We start from the raw sequence: 23,815 nt of genomic DNA on the forward strand, positions 1-23,815 counted from the left end.
AACCAAACAACTATAAAACAATTTTTTAAAGGAAATAGGTTTCCTATTTCTTGATTTCCTTCTTTTTTAGGGCAAGCAAACAGCCCCTAAGTAACTCTAATCCTTCACTAAACCCTTGCAAGGATCGATATCAAGGAGATCTCAGCATCCTCTTTGGAGTTAAAATCCTTTTAAATTGAGTAGCAGAATTCTATTACGACTAACAACAAATTGGATTCTGAAGTTGTAGGCTGAGGTCAGCAATGGCGGATTTCCAGACCTCTACTCATCGTGCAAAGTGGATTTTCACCCCTCAGGAACTGGTGATCCCATCTATTCTCCAATTTCATCCCCATAATTCCTGAACAAGAAGAAAATGTCTACTTTTAGACGAAATTGAGGGTTCCCCCTTTTTTTTATATACTTTTCTACTAATTTCTTGTTTCTAAAGAGGTTTTCCATGTCAATTTACTTGCAATAAAAAGTGGTAAATAAAAAGAGGCTTTCCAATTTCATTATGTATTTGTTGCTGTAGATGGAGAAGCGTGAAGCTGCAAATCAAAGAGCTATAAAAATGCTGGAGCAGGTATAGTTGATTCTAAGATTTTATTTATGGACAAATTTTTGAAACCGACCCTTTTTCAACTTTATTGGGCAAAATCGACCCCGTGGAAAAAAAATAGGCAAAACCGACCCTTTTCAAAAGAAAAGGGTCGGTTTTGCAATTGTGAAGGTTTTATGAAGTGCACGGGACTACTAGTCCCGTGCACTTCGTTGTCGAGAGAGCCTGCTGGAAACAAAGTGCACGGGACTAGTAGTCCCGTGCACTTTGTTTCCAGCTTAAAAGAAATGGGGATGAAGATGTACTCGAACTGAATTTTCCCTTATGTTGTCCAATACGCAAATATCAATTGGTGAATTGCTAGCTAGGGAAAGCTCATTGCCCCCCACCGAACCAACATTATATAATAAATTGTCAAGCTTGATGTGAGAGAGTTGATAAAATGGGGAAGGTTAAGATGATGACCTTCGCGTGCATCATAGCCAATGGAAACAGTAACCAATACCCATTTTTCTTCTATAAACAAGGGAATAGTTGAGGTCTTTCCAAGGTAATAGAAGGCAACTAGACATTTGAATTGAAGGGCTCTTGGAAACAAAGTGCACGGGACTGCTAGTCCCGTGCACTTTGTTTCCAGCAATCTCTCTTGACAACGAAGTGCACGGGACTAGTAGTCCCGTGCACTTCGTAAAACCTCCATAGTTGCAAAACCGACCCTTTTCTTTTGAAAAGGGTCGGTTTTGCCTATTTTTTTCCCATGTGGTCGATTTTGCCCAATAAAGTTGAAAAAAGGTCGGTTTCAAAAATTTGTCCTTTATTTATTTAATTTGAAGACCCATTTTGTCAAAAAGTGTATTGAGTTGTGGTTATGTTATTTCAATGTATGAGATTTCTCAGGAGTTCCTACGCTGGCATTATTATTAATTGTCTACCATGGGTTCAGTATTAGTTCTTTCATGAAAAGAGTTACCGCATTCCATTTATTATATTTAGTACATTATATGGAGGTTTTCTGTAGCTGTATTCTTTAACATAGCATAGCCAAGTCAGTTAACTATACTGCTGACTTCAATGGATAAATTTCGCGTTCGAGTATCCTTTCCCCTTTCAGAGGTTTATCGTATCATTTACCTTTCTCTGTGGTAAATGATTTGTACATGCAAGTCTGTAACAGTTGAAACATTTTCAATCAGGTTTTCTTGATGGAAAATTATCTTCTGTTTACCTATTTTGCAGTATGGTTCCACGCGTGTGGAGGTGGATATTGATGGTTCACTGTCATATCCTAAGCCTTTACAAGGCAACGGTAGATGTTATTCATGCATATATTTGTATTTTTCATTTCATTTGTGTAAGTCCATCTTCCACTTCACCTAATGTTCTTTGCAAACTGAGTTGTTTTATTATCTCTGGGTATTAAGCTGAACGACACTCTCTTCCGAAACCTCTTAATTGTGAAGAGGAGCAATTCATGCGGGTATTTTATGAACAGAAAATTCAAGAAGTTTGTGGAGCATTTAGATTCCCTCATAAAATTCAGGTAGATATGGATCTCTTCATGTATGTGTTGCATATGAGTCTTGTTGCGATGTAAGCCCTTATAATATACGTTCTTATATTGCAGGCAACAGCCATAATATACTTCAAAAGGTTTTATTTGCAATGTTCTGTAATGGAGCATCAACCAAAACACATAATGTAAGTCGCAATACTTGGTAGTTGTTGCTGATTTAAAATCTTTATCTATTTTGAATTTCTTCTGCAATTTTACTTTTAGCCCTAGGTAATCTCTTCATGTTATAATACTTAACAAATGTGTAAAATATTATGACCACTGGAAAGGTTGTCTGAGTTTTGATGCTAGGATAGGTTCTATCTTATTTTTGGTTCTCTCACTAGATGGATATGTTGCTTATGTGTTAAAACTTAAAACCTTCTGCAATGTTATTAATTATTTCATGTAACTGGATGGATATGTTGCTTATGTGTTAAAACTTAAAACCTTCTGCAATGTTATTAATTATTTCATGTAACTGATATTTTTCTATCTTGTTCATGGAAGGAAGCAAAACATAGAGGGCTTCAGTTATTGTCTTATTCAACTGCTAAAGTTAGATGTTCATGGTTGGTCAAATAGATGACTCCTTATGTGGGAACCTGCCTCACTCTACATCTCATATAATTTATATGCAATCATTAAATACTTGATGACTCCTTATGTGGGAACCTGCCTCACTCTACATCTCATATAATTTATATGCAATCATTAAATACTTGATATTCTTTAGATTCCTTGTTTGATGCTTTAGACATCTCATATAATTTATATGCAATCATTAAATACTTGATATTCTTTAGATTCCTTGTTTGATGCTTTAGTTTGCAATTTTACACCATTTTTTAAGACAAATTTTCACACCAAAAGTTAATCTATATCCTACCTTTTCCTTATCTTTCTAGGTTTTAGAGTGGTGATATGTGCAATTTAAAGTATGATATTATAAACCTTTATTTTATAAGATATTAAAACAAAAGAATTTTTATCCACGGGTATGCTGGAAAAGCATATTTCCTAATCTTTGATGTGGATAAGGGTGCAGAACAATTGGTATATAGGAGAGAAGTATGCTGCAGTTTTTATTCTGTTCCGTTTCCAATCTGTTAGTAAAGAAAGTCCTAATAGATGAGTATGGGGTTATATTTGCAAAACTAAATTTTGTACATGCTAGATGTGTGTTGATAGGGGTAGCTGTGCAAAACAAATTTGGGAGAGCAGTGGACACTGATTTTCTGTAGTATAGCTTATTTTCAGTGGCGAATTTGTAATTGTGGACTCATAAAATTTAATTTGTAAGTATTTTGATAATATATTTTGTTGACTTATTGTTTCTTTTTGGTCTAATGGCAAAAAGAAGGATAAGTAATAACTAATAAGTGAAAACGTTTCCCCACCTTCAGTTTTCTGAAGAAAATAAAAGTTCAAAGGAACACTTTGAAGGCTATAACGTGACATATCCTCAAACTTTCTACACTAATTTTAAGCAATGTTTTAAAAATCCTCAGCCTAACCCGTCTAGGCTTACGCCTAGGTAAGAGGAGGATAAAGTGCGATCAATCAGCACCACCAGGCTATCGTATTCCACTGGTTTGAAAATACAGTTGTTGTTGGATATCACAAGATACAGAAGATTGTCACTCTGTCCACTATAGGAAGCCTGAGTATGTTGTAGTGACTGAAGGCTAGTAAATAGATGATACTAGCTTCAGGATTTATTAACTGAGTTGGGATCAAACCAGGAGAAGAATGTTTTGCAAGTGATAGGTTAGAGTGTGATAGCACTTGCTAAGAATTAAGCATTTCATTCTACAGAACGAAGGCATATTAAAGCTTCGATACCACTTCATCAAAAATCCTATTAGAAGATGGTGTGTTAAAACTGGATAAATCCAGAGAAGTATATATGCCAGGCAGATTATGTTAACAAAGACGGTAATCATTCAGAAACCAAGAGTTGTGGCACTTCAGTTGGGCCTTCGAACGTGTAAGAGATGAGGGCTAAAGCCACACACCGTATGAGAAAGAATAATTCTCCAGGTAGGAGAAGGTGCCCGATGAGAAAGCTTTGGCAGATGGCGGTTTGGTCTCCAAGTGGGAGACTATTGGTTTTGGGGTGTAGACCCAAACCTTAAGTAACAAGCACACAAAGCAAAAATTCAGTAAGTGATGAAACCAGGCGGAGCTTAAGTTAGGAATTACATGGGCTAGGCTCAGGCGGCCAGGCAAGCTTAAGAAAAAGTGCAGGGCGAGTTCAGGCACAGCGAGCTCAAGGGCAGAAGTGCAGGCGAGCTCAGGCACAGGCGAGCTCGTAGCAGAAAGTGCAGGCGAGCTCAAAGCAGAATGCGTAGGCGAGCATCAAGCTACAGTACAGGCGAGCTGTGAAGAAGCTATCGGCAGGCGAGCTCACAGGTAGACTCATAGGCGAGCTTTGTGCAGAGCAATGTGAGGCAAAGCTCGCAGGTGAACTGCGGGCAGAAAAGAAGACAAATGAATAGGCCTGTTATAGCCTGTTTCATATTCAACTAGGGTTTTCGCTAATTTAAAGGGAACCCAGAGTACGAGATAACGCTGAGATTTTTTAAGTACTATCGTTCTCTAAAAACTCGCGCAGTAGCTGAGGTTCTTCTCTAACCTCTGCTTCTCATGATTTTCTCCAAGGCACTCAGAGGGGTGATTCTGAGCGGGGCAATTTTTCAGTTGAATAAATTCTTCGACGAGTTACTGTACGAATCTATAGTAACCGTTTGCCTTTTGATTGAGAGATCTCAAAGAGTTTGAGATTCTTCTGCTTTTGTAAGTTGTAAATTTGGTAAGTAATAAAATAAATTTATTGTGTGGCTCATGAGGACATTAAGCAAGTTTGTCCGAACCTCATTATAAATGCTAGTGGTACTTTTCTCTACTGTGTTTTCTTGTTGTTTATTTTAGGGGGTTAAGCCATACGGCTCCCACATTGGCACACTTGAAATAAATAGCGCATCTGTTGAGTGACCGGTGGAGTTTTTTGCATTCGGGCAAATATTTCAAATTTGACTTTTTTTCGAACAGGTTAATTTGTCACGTTCAAACTTACTTTGCACGTTGTATTTGGCGTAATTTGACCTAGTTTCTAAGCCACTTGGCTGAAGTTGGTGCTACGAACTCAAGGAATGAGAAAGTCACATATAGTTATTAGAAAATGCAAACTATATGGAATCTCAATCGCATTAGTTTAGAAGCTGCACCAAGCTCTAATGGGATTCGAATCGCTATGGAGTTGCATGGAGAAATCTCGACAATATTATGAATCCCATGGAGCTTAGAATTATCAAAGCTCCTCACGATTCAAAATTCTGCGTGAATTATGCAGGGGTTTTCATACAAGGAAAGGCTAACTCTCTTTTGTTTTCAAATCCAAAACTATCACAGAAAAGCTGTTAGAAAATGGCAGAAACTCAAATTTGCTATCCTGTTTTGTTCCACAAACATGTTTTATATATTACGCAACTGCAAACATATTATCTAACTCTACATATACATGCTATCTCTTTTGGGCAAACATGTTTTATTATATACAATAATCACATATGTGCAACCACATATACACGAAATACTCTTTTGCAACCTATTTTATATACACAATACATATATGCAAATCACATATGACAGAACGAAATTTCTAACGCACATTTGTGTATACAAAAATCCATGGCCAACAAGTAATCATTTTAAACAATCTAAGCCACTATCCAACCATATATTTTCACAAAAGATCAGACAATCAGCTAAAAATAAATGAGATGTCATATAAAAAAATCTACAGACGTCGCTAGAAGTCCGTCCCTCCTTCTCTCGCCTTCTTTTATGGTGCGTTCCCTTTACTCTTTCCCGACCTGTCTCCCACCCTTAACTGTCTGTTGATCATCGAGGCCTCGATGATCTCGGCTAGTCTTATTTGTGTATTGAGGCTGAGTAAGTGTCAGCTCCTAGTCATCATGTGCGCCGAGGCTAAAAATATGTCTTACATCTTTCTGCGGTGTACACCATCTAAAAAATGGTGTGTCCTTGGTCCCTCGACAATCATTCATCTGGCACTGATGCATATGGAGACACATTCGGCTATTGTCTGTCTGATCTTATGAATAGTGATAATTACTTTTGGATCCTGGATCTTAGCTATACTCTCACTTTATATTCCTTCTTCAATTTCATCAAATACATGGATATGCATTTTTATTAGGATATACACAATTTAGGCAAGTAATATAATTTTAAAATATGAATTTCTTTTTAAATAAGTTTAAGAGCCTTAGATATTGCTCTCTCAAGGTCTATGGCCCTTAGGATGTAAGTATCGACGGGTGGTGCAATACGAATCACAGTTTTTGGCGTGGTCCACGTATGATCCATCTGGCTGTGATATTGCCAAAATCAACGCCATATATACTACTCGTTATAACGCCACGTAGAGTTTCTCTCATGGCTCTATGTACGATTCTGGTCCTATCATCACTCAGTATTATGTTAGAGTATAGTATATCTCTCCCAACCACAGATTGATGTATCTGTATCGTCATGTGAGCAGTGAGCGATTGTCTCCTAAAGATTCAGCATTGTCTTGCATGGATTATTGGGTTCACATGGATCATCCATTCCGACACATGCCATCTTTGACATTCTTATAAACATATCAATGGGAGCTTTAGGACCTCCATCCACATAATCAATGGCTCTCGTCAAATAGATGCAAGAGAATTGAGATCATTCTGAGCATAGGCGTGCCGTTCGAATTAAAATTTTAATTTTTGAAAAAAAATGTGTAGTTAACATGCTCTAAAAAATATATGAATATTCATTTTGAAGCCTGTGAGACAGAATTTTACATTTTTTGTTGTTGCATGATATCAAGCTAATTTTTATAAAAATCTCATGTAGTGAGCTGGGGTTTTTAGATGACCTCGTTACGTTATATCTGGTTTGACATGAAAAGTATATCACAAAAATTGCGAATATGAGATAAAAAGTAATAATAAAAAGATTTTAAATATTACATTTATATACATGCATCCTATGGAAAAAGCAGACCGACTATAGAATGCGATGCATATGTAAAATTAGATCGTTCAAGTATGTATGTGTCCCCATGCACGCGGAAAACCGCTCTAGCATGTTATGCAACTCTTGATTTATTTATTCTCGCATCAATGAAACCCTGGCTAGTGCTCCTATAAATGTATGCGCAATATGTGGCTACCGTCGCTATGAAAGGTGCCACCTCGCTAAATCGCTCAAGAATGGTCCACCATCAAAGGCTGATGTTAAGATTTTTGTTTGGGGCATCAGGAAATAACATATAGTGTAGCAATGCATAAAATTTAAGGCACGGAAGCACAAATACTGAATCGTCTTCTCGGTAGCATCAATAGGTATATCTCCAATAAACTTCTCTCAAATTAACAATAGGGCTTGCATCGAACACATGCATGTCAAATGAGGAACATGTCGCAAAAGAAGCCTCTGTGCACATAGTATCCTCACCAAATTATGGTTATTAGTGCCGCATAAAATAGCCCGTCGCATCAAAATCTAGAGCTCAAGTTGGCGCTACATCCTGGAGTGTAATGGTACGCTCGGTCACTTTATGCATATGAAAGGTGATTGAATCTTAGCCTCCACATGGGTCAAAGGGTAGAACACGGTTAAGGGCCAGCAACTTAATCGCATCTCACGTGAAGAACACTCCTAAAAGGTGGCCTGACTAAGCAAGATATAAGGTATCAATCCATCCTCGCATCTCCGGCATCCTGAATGACTCTGGGCATGATCAACTATGTTGATCTCTGATTAATGGCTTGCACATTAATTCGCCAAATTAAAGAAAAATCTTTAGAATACACAAATTTAAATTCACACAACAAAACTGAGAGAAATATATACTTAATTTACTTACCTGGTTAACTTCTAACCAATCTCGGTGTGAAGCGATGACTGGTTCTGCTGGTGTAGGTGTGTGACCTTAGATTGGTGCCAGGTCCCATAGTATATCTCTCTACTGATAATTAAAATACAATACATTAAGTTTTCTTAGTTAAATGACTTAATGCGTATGTAACTTCAATTAGAACTAAACAATATAGAAGATAAAAAGGGAAAGCTAAAAAATAAAAGCATGTGGGCAAGGAGTAATTATATCAACATATAAAGACGCAGCAGTACACGGATTATTCCTGTAAGGGCAGCCATATAGATTCCACTTCAAGATTTAATAGCATGAAATATATGTTTTATAATAACAAGAGTATTGGGCAAGGTTAGTAGCCTTATATCATATATAGTGGCGCAAAACAGTCAGTCACATGATCCATACAATCAAGCCACAAATAATAAACTCCATAAGCCTAATTGGAACAATTATTTTTATTGTGGCCCTGTGATTGCATCGACTACACCTAATTTTTGCCTCCAGTCCCTTCTCCTGCGCTTTATCCATAGTATTTCAGATCGTACAGAATGAGGTGCACCCCGTTCTCACTATATCGAAGAAGGTAATGTCCTGGGGCCTGCTATGTGTCGCAATGTTGAATATTTGTAATAGTGGTAATGAAAACAATCATTGTATGTTTTGTTGGTAGTATAGATTGAATAACACTCTACGGTGAAGTCATCAGTGGTGATATCCCCGTGCTCCTCTAAATGCCGAAGCAAGGCTGCTAGGCAACATAGGGCACAAGGAGCATGGTAACTTAGGTATATTTACATGTATGTAGCAAGTATGGATTTAAGCAAGTATAATTAAACTGTGTATAGAGATACTTTTCGTATATGTGAGAATCCCTCAAATGACCTCCTATTTAATTAAACTTTGTATCTAACAACTTATGACATGATTGAGCATAAACAATCTAATCGCTAAATATGCCTTTAACTTTTGAGGCGCAACTCCAACAAGACTATTTGCTTCAAGTGTAATGTCTTCTTGAAAAAATTATTAAGCCCGTAAGATACATATCTTGGCAACTTAAGCACTATATTGGCATATAACATGAGCTCAGCCTATGCACACATTGAAACTCTTACAAGTATTTTGGTCGCATCATACAAAGTCGTTTCCTAACTATCTTCAACATATAAAAGCTTCACCTTTGGACATTACTCGGACCTAAACTTGTCTCAATCCAATCATGCACACGCTTACGAAATGACTTAATTTCCTCTCATGGTGTTGCATCATAAACATATTTCTCGCATTGCACATCCAGCTTACGGCAAAGGAAGATCTTGTAGATGCACTTGTCCTTCTTGCCTCCTCTTAAGTTATCTCTAAAATATTGTCTTAAGCAATTTAGCAATGGTGATGCGGTGATAGATTCCCTTTTTAATGGCCTTGAAATTTTTTGCATTTTCATATCTAAAGCTTAAAATAAATTAGTAGAGAATATGTAAAAATTTAGGGGGAAATCCAAAAAAAGTTTATATCGAAAAAAAAAGGTCAAAACCGCTAAAAATTGATATCTGAGAACTTCGGAAAACTTTGGTACCAAGGAGATCAGTGGCGGTAAGGGAGAAGAGGTGATAGAGATGGTCGGAATTATATACGGGAGAGAGGGAGGATGGTCAAGGAATGACAAGCCCGCTAGAGGGAAAAGAGGGAGAGAGGGAGAAGATATAGAGAAATGAGAAAAGAGAAATAAGTGAGAATCGTGTTTTTTAAAAGAGAGAAAGGTGAAACATGTAATTGGGTTGGTGGGTCTTAGAGGTGAATAAATAGAGGCTCAACGTGATCCCCAATCAACGGTGGAGCTATCGGGATGAAAATCAACAGAGAACATGGTTCTCTGTGAAATGATGCCGCTTCAAGGCTCGCATGTGAATTGGGAATCTCATAATAAGATTTTGTTGTCTATACAAACCAATGCATGTGGACTATAGGATGAAATCACAGAGAAACATGTTCTCTGTGAATGGATGCCCTTCACTCGCATGGGAATTGGGAATCCATGAAAGATTTTGTTGGTCTATACAAACTGCACGGAGATTCAGAATCCCCATGGTTAATTTAATTTTCTATAAACCTTTATAGGCGATTCTAGGATCCGGCAATGAAGTAGTTTTAACATATATTTAACTATATGGGATTGATAATCGCGCTAGTTTAATTTTTTTAGCTAAACTAGCATGGAGAATTCTAATTTCGGTAGTATAGTTCGTGAGCACTGTATTTGGAATTTTGCGCTAATTTCAGTTAGGTAGCCTGAAACTAGGTTAAAATTGGCGAAATTGAAAATTGTCAGGCCTATGTTTTCAGCTCATCACTTTGGCTAAGTGGACCGTGTCGGGTTTGGGTGTGGTCCTAACGAGATCTGGTTTCGGATTTTAGAAGCACGTCTGAACTCTTTGGCTAAAAAGTGTTGTTTCTTGTGGCTGCCTCCCGCCTGCCTCGCTGACCGCTAAGGGGCTGTTTGGGTTGGTTTCAAAAACCAAAGAATAGGATTAGAAGTTTGGAATCTCCAAAAGTGCAATTGTTCACGCGCATTTCCAATCCCTAAAACTTATCGCAGCAACATTAAAAATATTATTTCATCCAAGCAACTCATCCAGCATCTCCATAAAATGTTATTTTTCACTTCAACAACTCATCTCATATCAATGCAAGTATAAAATAAACCCAAACAAAAGAAATGGGTCACATCGCATCCACTGCATCTCAATCTGCCATCAGCATCTCATACTTTAAAAATCACCCCACATCTCCATAATATTGTGAGCAACTCATCTCATCTCATCTCCATTTCATCACCTCACCCATTTCCTCGCAAAAAAACAAGGAAATTGTTTCCTTAAGTGTGAGTCACATCATCCCAATAATATAATACAACTCATGACTATCTCATCTCATCTCCTAATTTTTAAGAATGAGAGCAAAACACAAGAGAAGAAACGCTATTATAAGAAAATAGGTTTCCTATTCTTTGATTTCCTTGCTTTTTTAACCAACCAAACAAGCACTCAAAATATCTTTTCTTAAAAAAACACTCACATTCATCCAATAATATGGTGACAATTCTCTCATCTGCATCTCCTACTTATTTGATTTCTTCTTTTTTTAGCCAACGCAAAGACAACTATAAATACAATTTTTTAAAGAAATCAGGTTTCCTATTTCTTGATTTCCTTCTTTTTTAGGGCAAGCAAACAGCCCGCTAAGTAACTGCTAATCCTTGCACTTAGAACCTTTGGCAAGGAATCGATAGATCAAGGAGATCTCAGGCATGCCTTCTTTGGAGTTAAAATCCTTTTAAATTGAGTAGCAGAATTCTATAGACTAACACAATGGATTCTGAAGTTGTAGCTGAGGTCAGCAATGGGCGGATTTCGCAGACCTCTACTCATGGTGGCAAAGTGGATTTTCACCGCTCAGGAACTGTGATGCCCATGCTATTCTCCAATTTCATGCACCATAATTCGCTAACAAGAAGAAAATGTCTACTTTTAGAGGCGAAATTGAGGGTTCCCCCTCTTTTTTTATATACTTTCTAACTAAATTTCTTGTTTCTAAAGAAGGTTTTCCATGTGCAATTTACTGCCATAAAGTGTAAATAAAAAGAGGCTTTCCAATTTCCATTATGTATTTGTTGCTGTATAGAATGGAGAAGCGTGAAGCTGGCAAAATCAAAGAGGCTATAAAAAATGCTGGAGGGTATAGTTTGATTCTAAGATTTTTATTTATGGGACAAATTTTTGAAAACCGACCGCTTTTTCAACTTTATTGGGCAAGAATCGACACCCGGTGGAAAAAAAATAGCAAACCGGACCTTTTCAAAGAAGAAAGGGTCGGTTTTGCCAATTGTGAAGGTTTTATGAAGTGCAACGGGACTACTAGTCCGTGCACTCGTTGTCGAGAGAGCCTGGCTGGAAAGCAAAGTAGCACGGGACTAGTAGTCCCGTGCACTTTGTTTCGCAGCTTAAAAGAAATGGGGATGAAAGATGTACTGCGAACTGAATTTTCCCTATGTTGGTCCAATTTAACGCAAATATCATTGGGTGAAATTGCATAGGCTAGGAAAGCTCATTGCCCGGCCCACCGAACCAACATTATATAATAAAATTGTCAAGCTTGATGTGAGAGAGTTGATCAAAAATTGGGGAAGGTTAAGATGATGACGTTCGCAAGTGCATCATAGCGCAATTGAAACAGTAAACCAATAGCCATGTTTTTCTTCTATAAACAAGGGAATAGTTGAGGTCTTTCCAAGCGTAATAGAAAGGCCAACTAGACATTTGAATTGAAGGGCTGCTTGTGAAACAAAGTGCACGGGGCTGCTAGCCCGTGCACTTTGTTTCAGCAATCTCTCATTGACATCACGAAAGTGGCAACGGGACTAGTAGTCCGTGCACTTCGGTAACCTCGCAATAGTTGCAAAACCGACCCTTTTTCTTTTGAAAAAGGGTCGGTTTGCTATTTTTTTTTGCCGGCATGTGGTCGATTTTGCCCAAATAAAGTTGAAAAAAGGTCGGTTTCAAAATTTGTCCTTTATTTTATTTAATTTGAAGAGCACGCATTTTGTCAAAAAAAGTGTATTGAGTTTGTGGTTATGTTATTTTACAATGTATGAGATTTCTCAGGAGTTCCTACGGCTGGCATTATTATTAATTGTGCTACCAATGGGTTCAGTATTAGTTTCTTTGCATGAGAAAGAGTTACCAGCATTCCATTTATTATAATTTAGTTACATTATATGGAGGTTTTGCTGTAGCTGTATTACTTTAACATAGCATAGGCCAAGTCAGTTAAACTATACTGCTGGACTTCAATGGATAAGATTTCGCGTTCGAGTATCGCCTTTCGCTTTCAGAGGTTTATCGTATCATATTAGCGCTTTCATCTGTGTAAATGATTTGTAGCATGCAAGTTCTGTAACAGTTGAAACATTTTCATCAGGTTTTCTTGATGGAAAATTATCTTCCTGTTTACCTATTTTGCAGTATGGGTTGCGCACGCGTGTGGAGGTGGATATTGATGTTCAACTGTCATATCCTAAGCCTTTACAAGGGCAACGGTAGATGTTATTTCATGCATATATTTGTATTTTTTCGTCATTTCATTTGTGTAAGTCGATCTTCCACTTCACCTAATGTTCTTGCCAAACTGAGATTGTTTTATTATCTCTGGGTATTAAGCTGAACGACACTTCTCTTGCGTAACCTCTTAATTGGTGAAGAGGAGCAATTCATGCGGCGTTAATATTTATGAAAAAACAGAAAATCAAGGAAGTTTGTGGAGCATTTAGATTCCCGATCATTAAATTCAGGTAGATATGCGATCTCTGCAATGTATGTGTTTGGGCATATGAGTCTTGTTGGCGATGTAAGCCTTATAATATACGTTCTTATATTGCAGGCACACAGCCATAAATATACTTTCAAAAGGTTTTATTTGCAATGTTCTGTAATGGAGCATCACACCAAAGCACATATGTAAGTCGGCAAATACTTGGTAGTTGTTGCTGATTAAAAATCTTTATCTATTTCTGAATTTCTTCTGCAATTTTACTTTTAGCTTGCTCTAGGTAATCTCTTCATGTTTATAATACTTAAACAAATGTGTAAAATATTATGACCGACCTGGATGAAGGTTGTCTGAGTTTTGAATGCTAGGAAGGTTCTATCTTATTTTGGTTCTGCTGGCACTGATGGCATATGTTGCTTATGTGTTAAAAGCTTAAAACGCTTCTGGCAATGTATTAATTATTCTCCATGTAACTGATATTTTTCTATCTTGGGTTTCATGGAAGGAAGGCAAAACATAGAGGGCTTCAGTTATTGTCTTATTCAAGCTGCTAAAAGTTAGATGTTCATGTTGGTCAAATAGATGACTCCTTATGTGGGAACGGCTGCCTCACTCCTAGCATCATCATATAATTTATATGCAATCATTAAATAGTTGATATTCCATTTTAGATCCTTGTTTGATGGTTTAGTTTGGCAATTTTAGCAGAACCATTTTTTAAGACACTCAATTTTCACGCGCAAAAGTTAATCTATATGCGCTACCTTTTCCTTATCTTTTCTAGGTTTTAGAGTGGTGATATGTGCATTTAAAAGTATGAATATTATAAACGCATTTATTTTATAAGATATAACAAAAGAAATTTTTATGTCCACGGTATAAGGGGCTGGAAAGCATATTTCCTAATCTTTGATGTGGATAAGGGTGCAGAACAATTGGTATATAGGAGAGAAGTATGCTGTGGCAGTTTTTATTCTGTTGCCGTTTCCAATCTGTTAGTGAAAGAAAGATCCTAATAGATGAGTATGGGGTATATTTGCAAAACTAAATTTTGTACATGCTAAGATGTGTGTTGATAGGGGTAGCTGGTGGTGCAAAACAAATTTGGGAGAGCAAGTGGAACACATGATTTTCTGTAGTATAGCTTATTTTCAGTGGCGAATTTGTAATTGTGGACTCAATAAAGATTTAATTTGTTTAAGGTATTTTGATATATATTTTGTTGACTTATTGTTTTCTTATTTGGTCCTACATGGCAAGAAGGATAAGTTAATAACATAATAAGTGAATAAGCGTTTCCCACCCTTCAGTTTTCGCTGAAGAAAATAAAACGTTCAAAGGAACACTTTGAGGCTATAACGTGACATATCCTCAAATCCTTTCTAACACTAATTTTTAAGGCAATGTTTTAAAAATATCCTACACCTAGACGCGTCTAAGCTATACGCGCTAGGTACCGGTGGCTGCTTGCCTAGCTGCTAGTGCCCTAGGCAGGTACCTAAACTGCCCACCTAGGTTTCGGCGAGCTCTAAGGGAGCGTGATGCTGCTTACATTGAACTGGCACCCTTTATGGCATTGAGTCATGGATTTCCTCCATTGCAGCCTCGCAGCATCTTGTAACCTCCAAACGTTCAACTCATGAAACATCGCCCTCTACCTCTCCTGACGCTTCAACGCGACATCCTCCAGCACCACTTAATAAATCACCTAGGTGTCAGTCCAGCGCGGTAGCTTTCTATAATATTTGAAGTTTACTATCATTAATTTATAATTAAAACTAAGAAAAAGAAAACACCTAGGCTCTACGGCATGCGGTCCAACGCCTTAGGCCCCCTTAGCGCTTTTATAACCTTTGGATTCTAACGATAAGAGGCGAACAAACTTATAGTGTAATTAAGGTTTTTAAATGTCGGCGCGATATGTCCGACATGTCTCCAACATATCGGTTTTGAGGACTTGACCGCACGACATGGATGTTTTCAACTCCCGTATGTCGGTTTTCCAGGGTCCAAATCGGAAATATTTAGGGTCATATCGAGGCATATCAGCGTATTTTTTAGCTTTGAAAAATCGACCGATATGGTACTGTTTTTTAAGACTCTATTTTTTTGTTATCGGCGTTTTCGGTTTAGTGATCAAATACCCAAACCCGCTTGACCCGTTCTTCATGTTTAAGGTGTTCTTTATAACCTAATAAAAATAATTTATGAACCCAAATCCATATATTATATTAACCCTTTTTTTATATTAGTCTATAGAATTTATAATTATGCTTATCATTGAATTTATGAATCTTAGATTACATTTAGACATTAGATTTATACATATCGCACCTACAATACCGATATACACAATCGATATTTTAGTCAATGTCTCCGGGATATATCCCAATTTCGTATCGCGACATTGATTTCAGGCATACCATCATTAAACCCAGACATCCGACATTTAAACCTTGAGTGTAATTGAATAGATGTTTTTCAAATGTGTGCAGGCTACTGCATATATTCTTCCTGCAAGGTAGAAGAAAATGCATGTTTCTTGCTTGAACTTGGAACGGAGAATTCAACAGATAATCAATAATTCTTAATAATGAGATATTGTTCTCCCACCCGCCAGGTGCACTTCTAGTGTTACCGATTCCAATTGCCTTCAGCTCCTAATTCGCAGGTGTATATTATGTTTGCGTTAATATCAGGCCAGAATTTGGTATTGTCTAGTGTTATGGCACCCGCATCAGCGCGTCAACTTGAACGGCTGTGGAGAGCAGGTAAGGCGGAACGATTTCATGTTATTCTCGTTCTCTGATAATGCGCTAACTCCATATAGCATGATATTATGACAACTCCCGTCGGAGCGACTGCCTACATCCATACCGAGTTCGAATCGCCGCGCGCGCCGCGTCACCCCCCCCCCCTGTATGCGTAACGTATTGGTCATTCATTAAGGCAACACAGGACATTTCATGTATCATTTTTGAGCTGACGCCTCACACTTGTCCGCTGTCTCTTTAGAGGAGTTACCTGGCGCCCAACAGGACTTATGAGCAAGAAAAAATAAAGGTAATTGTAGATATTTTCTATGATATAATCTTTGTAGTCATTTCATTGTCATTACAGTCAAATATTATATTTAGCCTAGTGTTATCAGGTTTCTGCTTAATTGATAATCATTGATTATACTACCTTCTTAGCTGCGCGAACTTTAAATAAAAGTCAGATCCTGATATCACAAGAGTGTCACCGAAAGTTAAGCAACTCTCAAGATATAAACAAGGAGAAGCTTAGGAGGCAAGAAAAGCATCAGGGACAGGGATAGGGGAACAAGGAGAAAAACATCAAAAACTCAGCCATTTAAATAGATGTACCGTGTTTGGATTCTCCTGGACAGTGTATCAACATCTTCGATTCCAGTTGAACTGTAGGAATATAATGGTTCGTGGAAGTTGCCGCAACGACCGACTATCGGAATTGGGCGCTATAGTTTTTGAAATAATGTGTATGTAGAAGAGTTATGTCTACTGTATAAAATCCACTTACCTATTGTTTTTGTTGCACTCACTTGAAACCAAAAGTTGGCAAATTTACAATGAAACCTTGAGACAAAAGAAAGGACACAGCGGATCTACATTTTCATTGGAGAGACGGAAAGAACCAACAGAGCCTCTTACATAAAAGCTCTCATATTCTGAAAATGAATGGTCCAGATGCAACATTTTTATGATTCGAAAGCCATACACTGGAAGTGTCCGCCGAGAAGCGTCTGACGCCATTAAATAAACCTACAAAAGCTTTTAGTGTCTGAGGAAATCTTCTTCCCCTCCACCATAACTGGATGTGTATTTGCCAGTTAATTGAAACACACCATTTTTGCCTTAAATTATCAATTTAATCTTTGGTAGGAGTTGCACAGAAAGCTGCCCAAATGCAAGAGGTTGATCAGGATGATGCATGACGGATGCACCTCTTCTCTTCCCCCCCTGGGCAGTAATTTCCTTCTATCAGCAATAACGCACTGTCCAGGCAAACCCTGAATAACTTACTTGTATACTTTATATGCTCATAAGTGTAGCAAATAATCGGGCACGAGGAACATGGCCTTCCATCTCCATCTACGCAGCTTCGTGCTAGATACTGATCCCTTGCAACATCACATGAACATTTTCAAACTTGAAGTAGATGTCCGAGTTCAAATTTCAGATATTTTAAAGAGTGGAAATATGTCCTTTTGGCTCTTGGCTTTATTATGGCCTATAATAGAATACAGTCATCTATAGATGCGAACATCTTCAAATCTATCATTCTGCTGGCAATCTTTCCCTCCCTTCAACATAATGGAGAGAAGAACACAATGAGAGGGAAAAGGGATTAACATGGGTCTAGACAGGCGGATAAAAAAAACATGAGATGTTGAGAAGGAAAAAAGATACTGTGACTACGCTTATAGTCACGCCTGATGAACAAATGTGGGAAGATCTCACGAACATTATCTTTATTTAATATTAATCTCACTTTATGACTATCTTAATACTATTAAGTCTTTTTCTTATCCTCTCCTTTGTGGCAACCACACACTTCAGGTATACATTTGTAGGTGTGGGCACTGATGTGTGGCACCGCACCATCACCGCACATGAAGCATAGACCATTGGGGCACAGAATCGCACCAGAAACCATAGGCCAGCATTGCATGGTTAGTGCCAGTGTGTGTAATGCACGTATATGGTATATGCATCATGTCGCTGCTCTCGCTTTAGGCTTATAGTTCGAACAAAGTGGAGAGTGATAAACCCCATTATGGTCTCAAGTGACATAAAACAGCCGCCGCACACACACCATAAAGAGCGTATAACTTTACATCATCTGAATAGCATGGAACATGTATCACCGCAACCCGACATTTCTGTAGAATTCTAAATCTCCAGTTGTCTGCTAGAGGTCATATAGTTTATTTTCTTTGGTTTTTTTGCCTCCGTAAATCAGCGTTGTTATGGTTTTTTGGTTACTTCCTGAAGTCGAAGCATGTTAGTTTCACTTCATCGTATCATTGTTTTATAGATCATCACATCGCACAGTGCTATCAAGACGTGAAAACTAATGAAAATCTACTTCTTAGAACAGTTTAAACAGCATGAGAAATATTTCTACATTTCAAAGATACTCACGGTGTTTCAGATATAGTTTAGAAGGCCTTTTTTTATTTCTATGCTGTTGAGCTACTATGGCTTCTTTTATCTAATTCCTATGCCATATTTACTGAATGAGGCCACCATCTCTCACGCTCCGTGCAGTTGGCATTCGCTTGCTTTGCAAGGTCAAATGAAGTACTCTCCGGAGCTCTCATTTTGAAAGGTTCCTAACTTCCTATTTATACTTTGTCCCACCTCAGCTCTTTAAGCTCCCCCACCCTGCGGCGCCCACCCCGAAAAAAAAAACACACCGCCGCTACGACCATCACACTCCTCCAAACAAAAAACAAACCAAGCAGGCCCTGGTTGTCTTTGGAATATAGTCAGCCTTACCTTGTTATGTATTTGACGCCTCGTGTTTTCCTTCTAACGTTTACAAACCTCCGTGCAGATACTTGGAGAAGTAATGCTATCTCCGGCAGGTGAGTTCACACCCCACCAACAGGGCTGCTCAAACCGATGTCATCCATTGAGCTTTTGGGATAAGCTCTTCGATCCGACCTGTGCATAGGCCATATGTTCATTAGCTATAATCTATGTTTAATAGTAATGAAAGTGTGGGTTGAATCCCTATGGATTCGGTTGACCACTCACCCTCCCTACCTAACCTTTCTACGTATGGTCCCTAACACAACGTCTGGCTTCCTGTGGTACATAGATTAATCAGCTAGTCTTTCATCACTCACACTAAAATTGGTTGAATCCTATTTATTTAGTTGACAGCACTTACCTAACATTGCTTGCTTTGTCCCATGAAGTTTGTTCTGTATACCATTTTTTTCACGATGGAATTCATGATTTTGAGCAGAATATTTTGTTCGCTATGGTCATTTTCTTCATTTGGACCTCTTCATCTGACTTAAATCACCATATATCCGAATGTTCTCTGAAGGCAACCTTTACAAGCATTGTATCACACATTTTTTGCTTATCTACGCTGCAAACTAAGAATTCCACAACTGGCTAAGGATATGAGGATTTGATCGAAAATTAAACGAGCTGCTGGGATCCTAGCTGCAAAAGATGAGTGAACCGGTCACTTTTCGTCCCTTCAAATATTTTCTTCTTCTTACTCATACCATACGACGTTTCCGTTAATGTGTTTGCGTATCACGGTTTTGGCTTGTTTCTACTTCAAGCCAGAAGCAGAAACCGAGAGAAGAAATCAACAGCACCAAGTGAAAAGGACCAGCTTGCTGAGATGCAAGGCGAACCAGCATTAAGCACATGCCATCTATTATTAACTGAAAAATTTTAGGTATGCTTTGCGGCCATATTACAACAATATGTTATTTTAATAAGGGAAAATACAACTGTTTGAATTTTTTTGTTAACCTACTCAATGTGCAACGTTAGATACCCTAAATGTCAAGTTAAGAAAGTCAATTCCGATTCAATTAGTGGCCCCCGACGTAACCCCGTCTTATTTAGGGACTAGCAGTGGAGTATACATAATCAAATTTAACGAGCTATACAACTTATATATTCTGGTCTGTAAGATTTCCCTGGCTGATCAATCTGACCATCACCTGTCTTCGACGGTCCTTCAATAAAAAGAAACTTGTAGATGCGTTTCCCACCTAGGTTTTGGGAGCGTCTAAGGGAGCGTGGTCTGCTTACATGAACTGCACCCTTTAGGCATTAATCATGATTTCCTCCATTGCGGCCTACACATCCTTTAACCTCCAAACTTCAACTATGAACATCGCCTCTACCTCTCCTGACCTTCAACGGAACATCCTCCACCACCACTTAATAAATCTACCTAGGTGTCAGTCCAGCGCGTAAGCTTTCTATAATATTGACATTTACTATCATTAATTATAATTAAAAACTAAGGAAATAGGAAAACACCTAGGCTCTAGGCATCGGGTCCAACGCCTAGGCCGCCTAGCGCTTTCTATAACCTTGATTCTAAGTAGAGGGAAACCAAACTTATAGTGTAATTAAGGTTTTAAATGTCGGCCGATATGTCCGACATGTCGTCCAACATATCGGTTTGAGGACTTGACCGACACGACATGGATGTTTTCAACTCGTATGTCGGTTTTCAGGGCCAAATCGGAAATATTAGGGTCATATCGGGCATATCAGCCTATTTTTTAGCTTTGAAAAATCGACCGATATGGTACTTTTTTTAAGATCTATTTTTTGTTATCGGGTTTGGGTTTAGTGATAAATACCCAAACCCGCTTGACCCGTTCTCATGTTTAAGGGTTTCTTTATGAACCTAATAAAAATAATTTATGAACCCAAATCCATATATTATTTACTTTTTTATATATTTAGTCTATAGAATTTATAAATTATGCTTATATTGAATTTATGAATGCTTAGATTACATTTAGGACATGATATTATACATATGCGTACTACCCGATATAACAATCCGATATTTAGTCAATGTCCCCCGATATATCCCCAATTTCCGCTATCCGACATTGATTTCAGCCATCCGACATAAACCCGACATCCGACATTTAAAACCTTGAGTGTAATTGAATAGATGTTTTTCATGTGTGCAGGCTAACTTGCATATATTCTTCCTGCAAGGTAGAAGAAAATCATGTTTCTGCTGAGGAACTTGGTGGAATTCAGCAGGATCATCAATAATTCTTAATAATGAGATGATTGTTCTCCAGGTATTGACATGTTTCTATGTTATTTTCATCTGTCACTTAATTCCAGGTTATATTAGTTTTGTAATATCTGCAGAATTTGGGATTTGATCTTATTGTTTATGCACCATACCGGTCAATTGAAGGCTTTGTTGAGGATATGCAGGTAAGAAATTTCATGTTTTCTGTTTCTGATATGCAAACTTATACAATATTTGACAAATCCTCAGGTGCTACATATAGTTCATGCCCCTCTCCCTGTATTCTGTAGTATTTCATATTAGTGCAACATCTATTGGCTTTCATATTATGTATATTTTTTTGACTGACTAATTTTCTTTTTCTGTTTTTAAGGAGTTCTGCCAAGCAAGGGACAATGAGCAAGAAAAATTAAAGGTAATTGTAGATATTTTTCTTGATATAATCTTTGTAGTCATTTATTGTCAATTACAGCAAATATTATATTTACCTAGTTGTTATCAAGGTTTTTGATTAATTGATAATCATTGATTATATACCTTCTAGTGCGCGAACTTTAATAAAAGTCAGATCTGATATCACAAGAGTGTTCACAAAGTTAAGAACTTAAGATATAAAAAGGAGAAGCTTAGGCAGGAGAAAAGCAATCAAGGGAAGGGATAGGGGAAAAGGAGGAAAAACATCAAAACTCAGCCATTTTAAATAGATGTACTTGTTTGGATTCTCTGGACAGTGTATCAACCATCTTATCAGTTGAAACTTAGGAATTAATGGTTGTGGAAGTTCCAAGAACCGACTATGGGAATTGCCTATGTTTTGAATATGTGTATGTAGAAGAGTTTATGTCTATGTATAAAATCCACTTACCTATTGGTTTGTTGCATCACTTAAACAAAAGTTGGAAATTTAAATGAAACTTGACACAGTGGATTAATTTTCATTGGAGAACGGAAAGAACCAAAGAGCCTTTACATAAAAGCTTCTATTCTGAAAATGAAATGGTCCAGGCAACATTTTTATGATTCGGAAAGCATCACTGGAGTGTCCCGAGAAGCGTCTGACCCATTAAAAAACCTAAAAACTTTTAAGTGTCTGAGGAAATCTTCTTCCCCCATAACTGATGTGTATTTGCCAGTAATTGAAACATTTTTTGCCTTAAAATTATTCAATTATCTTTGTAGGAGTTGCAAGAAGCTGCCAAATCAGAGGTTGATAGGATGATGCTGACGGATGCACCTCTTCTCTTCCTAGGAGTTGCAAGAAGCTGCCAAATCAGAGGTTGATAGGATGATGCTGACGGATGCACCTCTTCTCTTCCCCCCTGGGCAGGTAATTTCCTTCTATAGAGGTTGATAGGATGATGCTGACGGATGCACCTCTTCTCTTCCCCCCTGGGCAGGTAATTTCCTTCTATCAGCAATACGCCTGTCAGCAAACCTGAATAACTTACTTGTATATTTATATGCTCTTAAGTGTAGCAAATATCGGGCACAGGAACATGCTTCATCATCTAGCAGCTCGTCTAGATACTGATCACTGCAACATCACATGAATTTTCAAACTTGAAGTAGATTCGAGTTCAAATTTCAGATATTTAAGAAGTGGAAATATGTCTTTTGGCTCTTGGCTTTATCTATGGCTTATAATAGAATACAATCATCTATATCGAATCTTCAAATCTATCATTCTGGCAATTTTCTCCTTCAACATAATGAGAGAAGAACACAATGAGATGGGAAAAGGGATTAACATGAGGTGCTAGAAGGCGGATAAAAAAAACATGAGATGTGAGAAGGAAAAGATACATGACTACCTTATTAGTCAAGCCGATGAAAATGTGGGAAGATCTCACGAACATTATCCTTTATCTTAATATTAATCTCACTTTATGACTATCTTATACCATTAGTTTTTTCTTTATCTCTCCTTGTGCAACCACACATTCAGATATACATTTGTAGGTGTGCACTGATGTGTGCACGCACATGCACATGAACATAGACATTGGGGCACAAATGCACACACAGAAACATAGGCACATTGCATGGTTGTGCGTGTGTGTAATGCACGTATATGTATATGCATCATGTCTCTGCTTCCTTTAGGCTTATAGTTCGGAACAAGTGGAGAAGTGATAAACCATTATGGTCTCAAGTGACATAAAACACGAAAGAGTATAACTTTATCAATCATCTGAATATGCATGGAACATGTATCACCAACCATTTCTGTAGATTCTAAATCTCATTGTCTGCTAGAGTCATTAGTTTATTTTCTTTTTTTTTTCTCTTAAATCAGCTTGTTATGGTTTTTTGGTTCTTCCTGAAGTGAACATTTAGTTTCACTTCATCGTATCATTGTTTTATAGATCAATCACATGCAAAGTGTATCAGTGAAAATAATAAATCATCTTCTTGACAGTTTAAACAGATGAGAAATATTTCTAGCATTTCAATACTCACTGGTGTTTCAGTATAGTTTAGGAAGGCTTTTTTATTTCTATGTGTTGACTACTATGCTTCTTTTATTACTTCCTATGCATATTTATAATGAGGGCCACCATCTCTCACTCCGTGCAGTTGGCATTGGCTGCTTTGCACAGGTCAAATGAAGTACTCGGAGCTCTCAATTTTGAAAGGTTCCTAACTTCCTATTTATACATTT

General features: G+C 37.7%; 1 protein-coding gene across 1 annotated transcript in view; it reads left to right on the forward strand.

The window, feature by feature from the left end:
- Positions 1 to 56: 56 nt before the first annotated feature.
- Positions 57 to 23,815, forward strand: part of LOC109827778 (cyclin-H1-1-like) — a 26,138-nt gene continuing 2,379 nt past the window's right edge. The window contains 11 exon segments of the mRNA XM_020394794.1: positions 57 to 302; positions 515 to 565; positions 1,778 to 1,847; positions 1,963 to 2,081; positions 2,166 to 2,239; positions 21,080 to 21,162; positions 21,165 to 21,196; positions 21,270 to 21,338; positions 21,527 to 21,568; positions 22,403 to 22,480; positions 23,731 to 23,789. Of these exon segments, the coding sequence (XP_020250383.1) occupies positions 243 to 302; positions 515 to 565; positions 1,778 to 1,847; positions 1,963 to 2,081; positions 2,166 to 2,239; positions 21,080 to 21,162; positions 21,165 to 21,196; positions 21,270 to 21,338; positions 21,527 to 21,568; positions 22,403 to 22,480; positions 23,731 to 23,789 (737 nt within the window). The 5' untranslated portion in view covers positions 57 to 242.

The sequence above is a fragment of the Asparagus officinalis genome, unplaced genomic scaffold (assembly GCF_001876935.1).
Source record: "Asparagus officinalis unplaced genomic scaffold, Aspof.V1 AsparagusV1_Un432, whole genome shotgun sequence".
In the NCBI taxonomy this organism is placed as follows: domain Eukaryota; kingdom Viridiplantae; phylum Streptophyta; class Magnoliopsida; order Asparagales; family Asparagaceae; genus Asparagus; species Asparagus officinalis.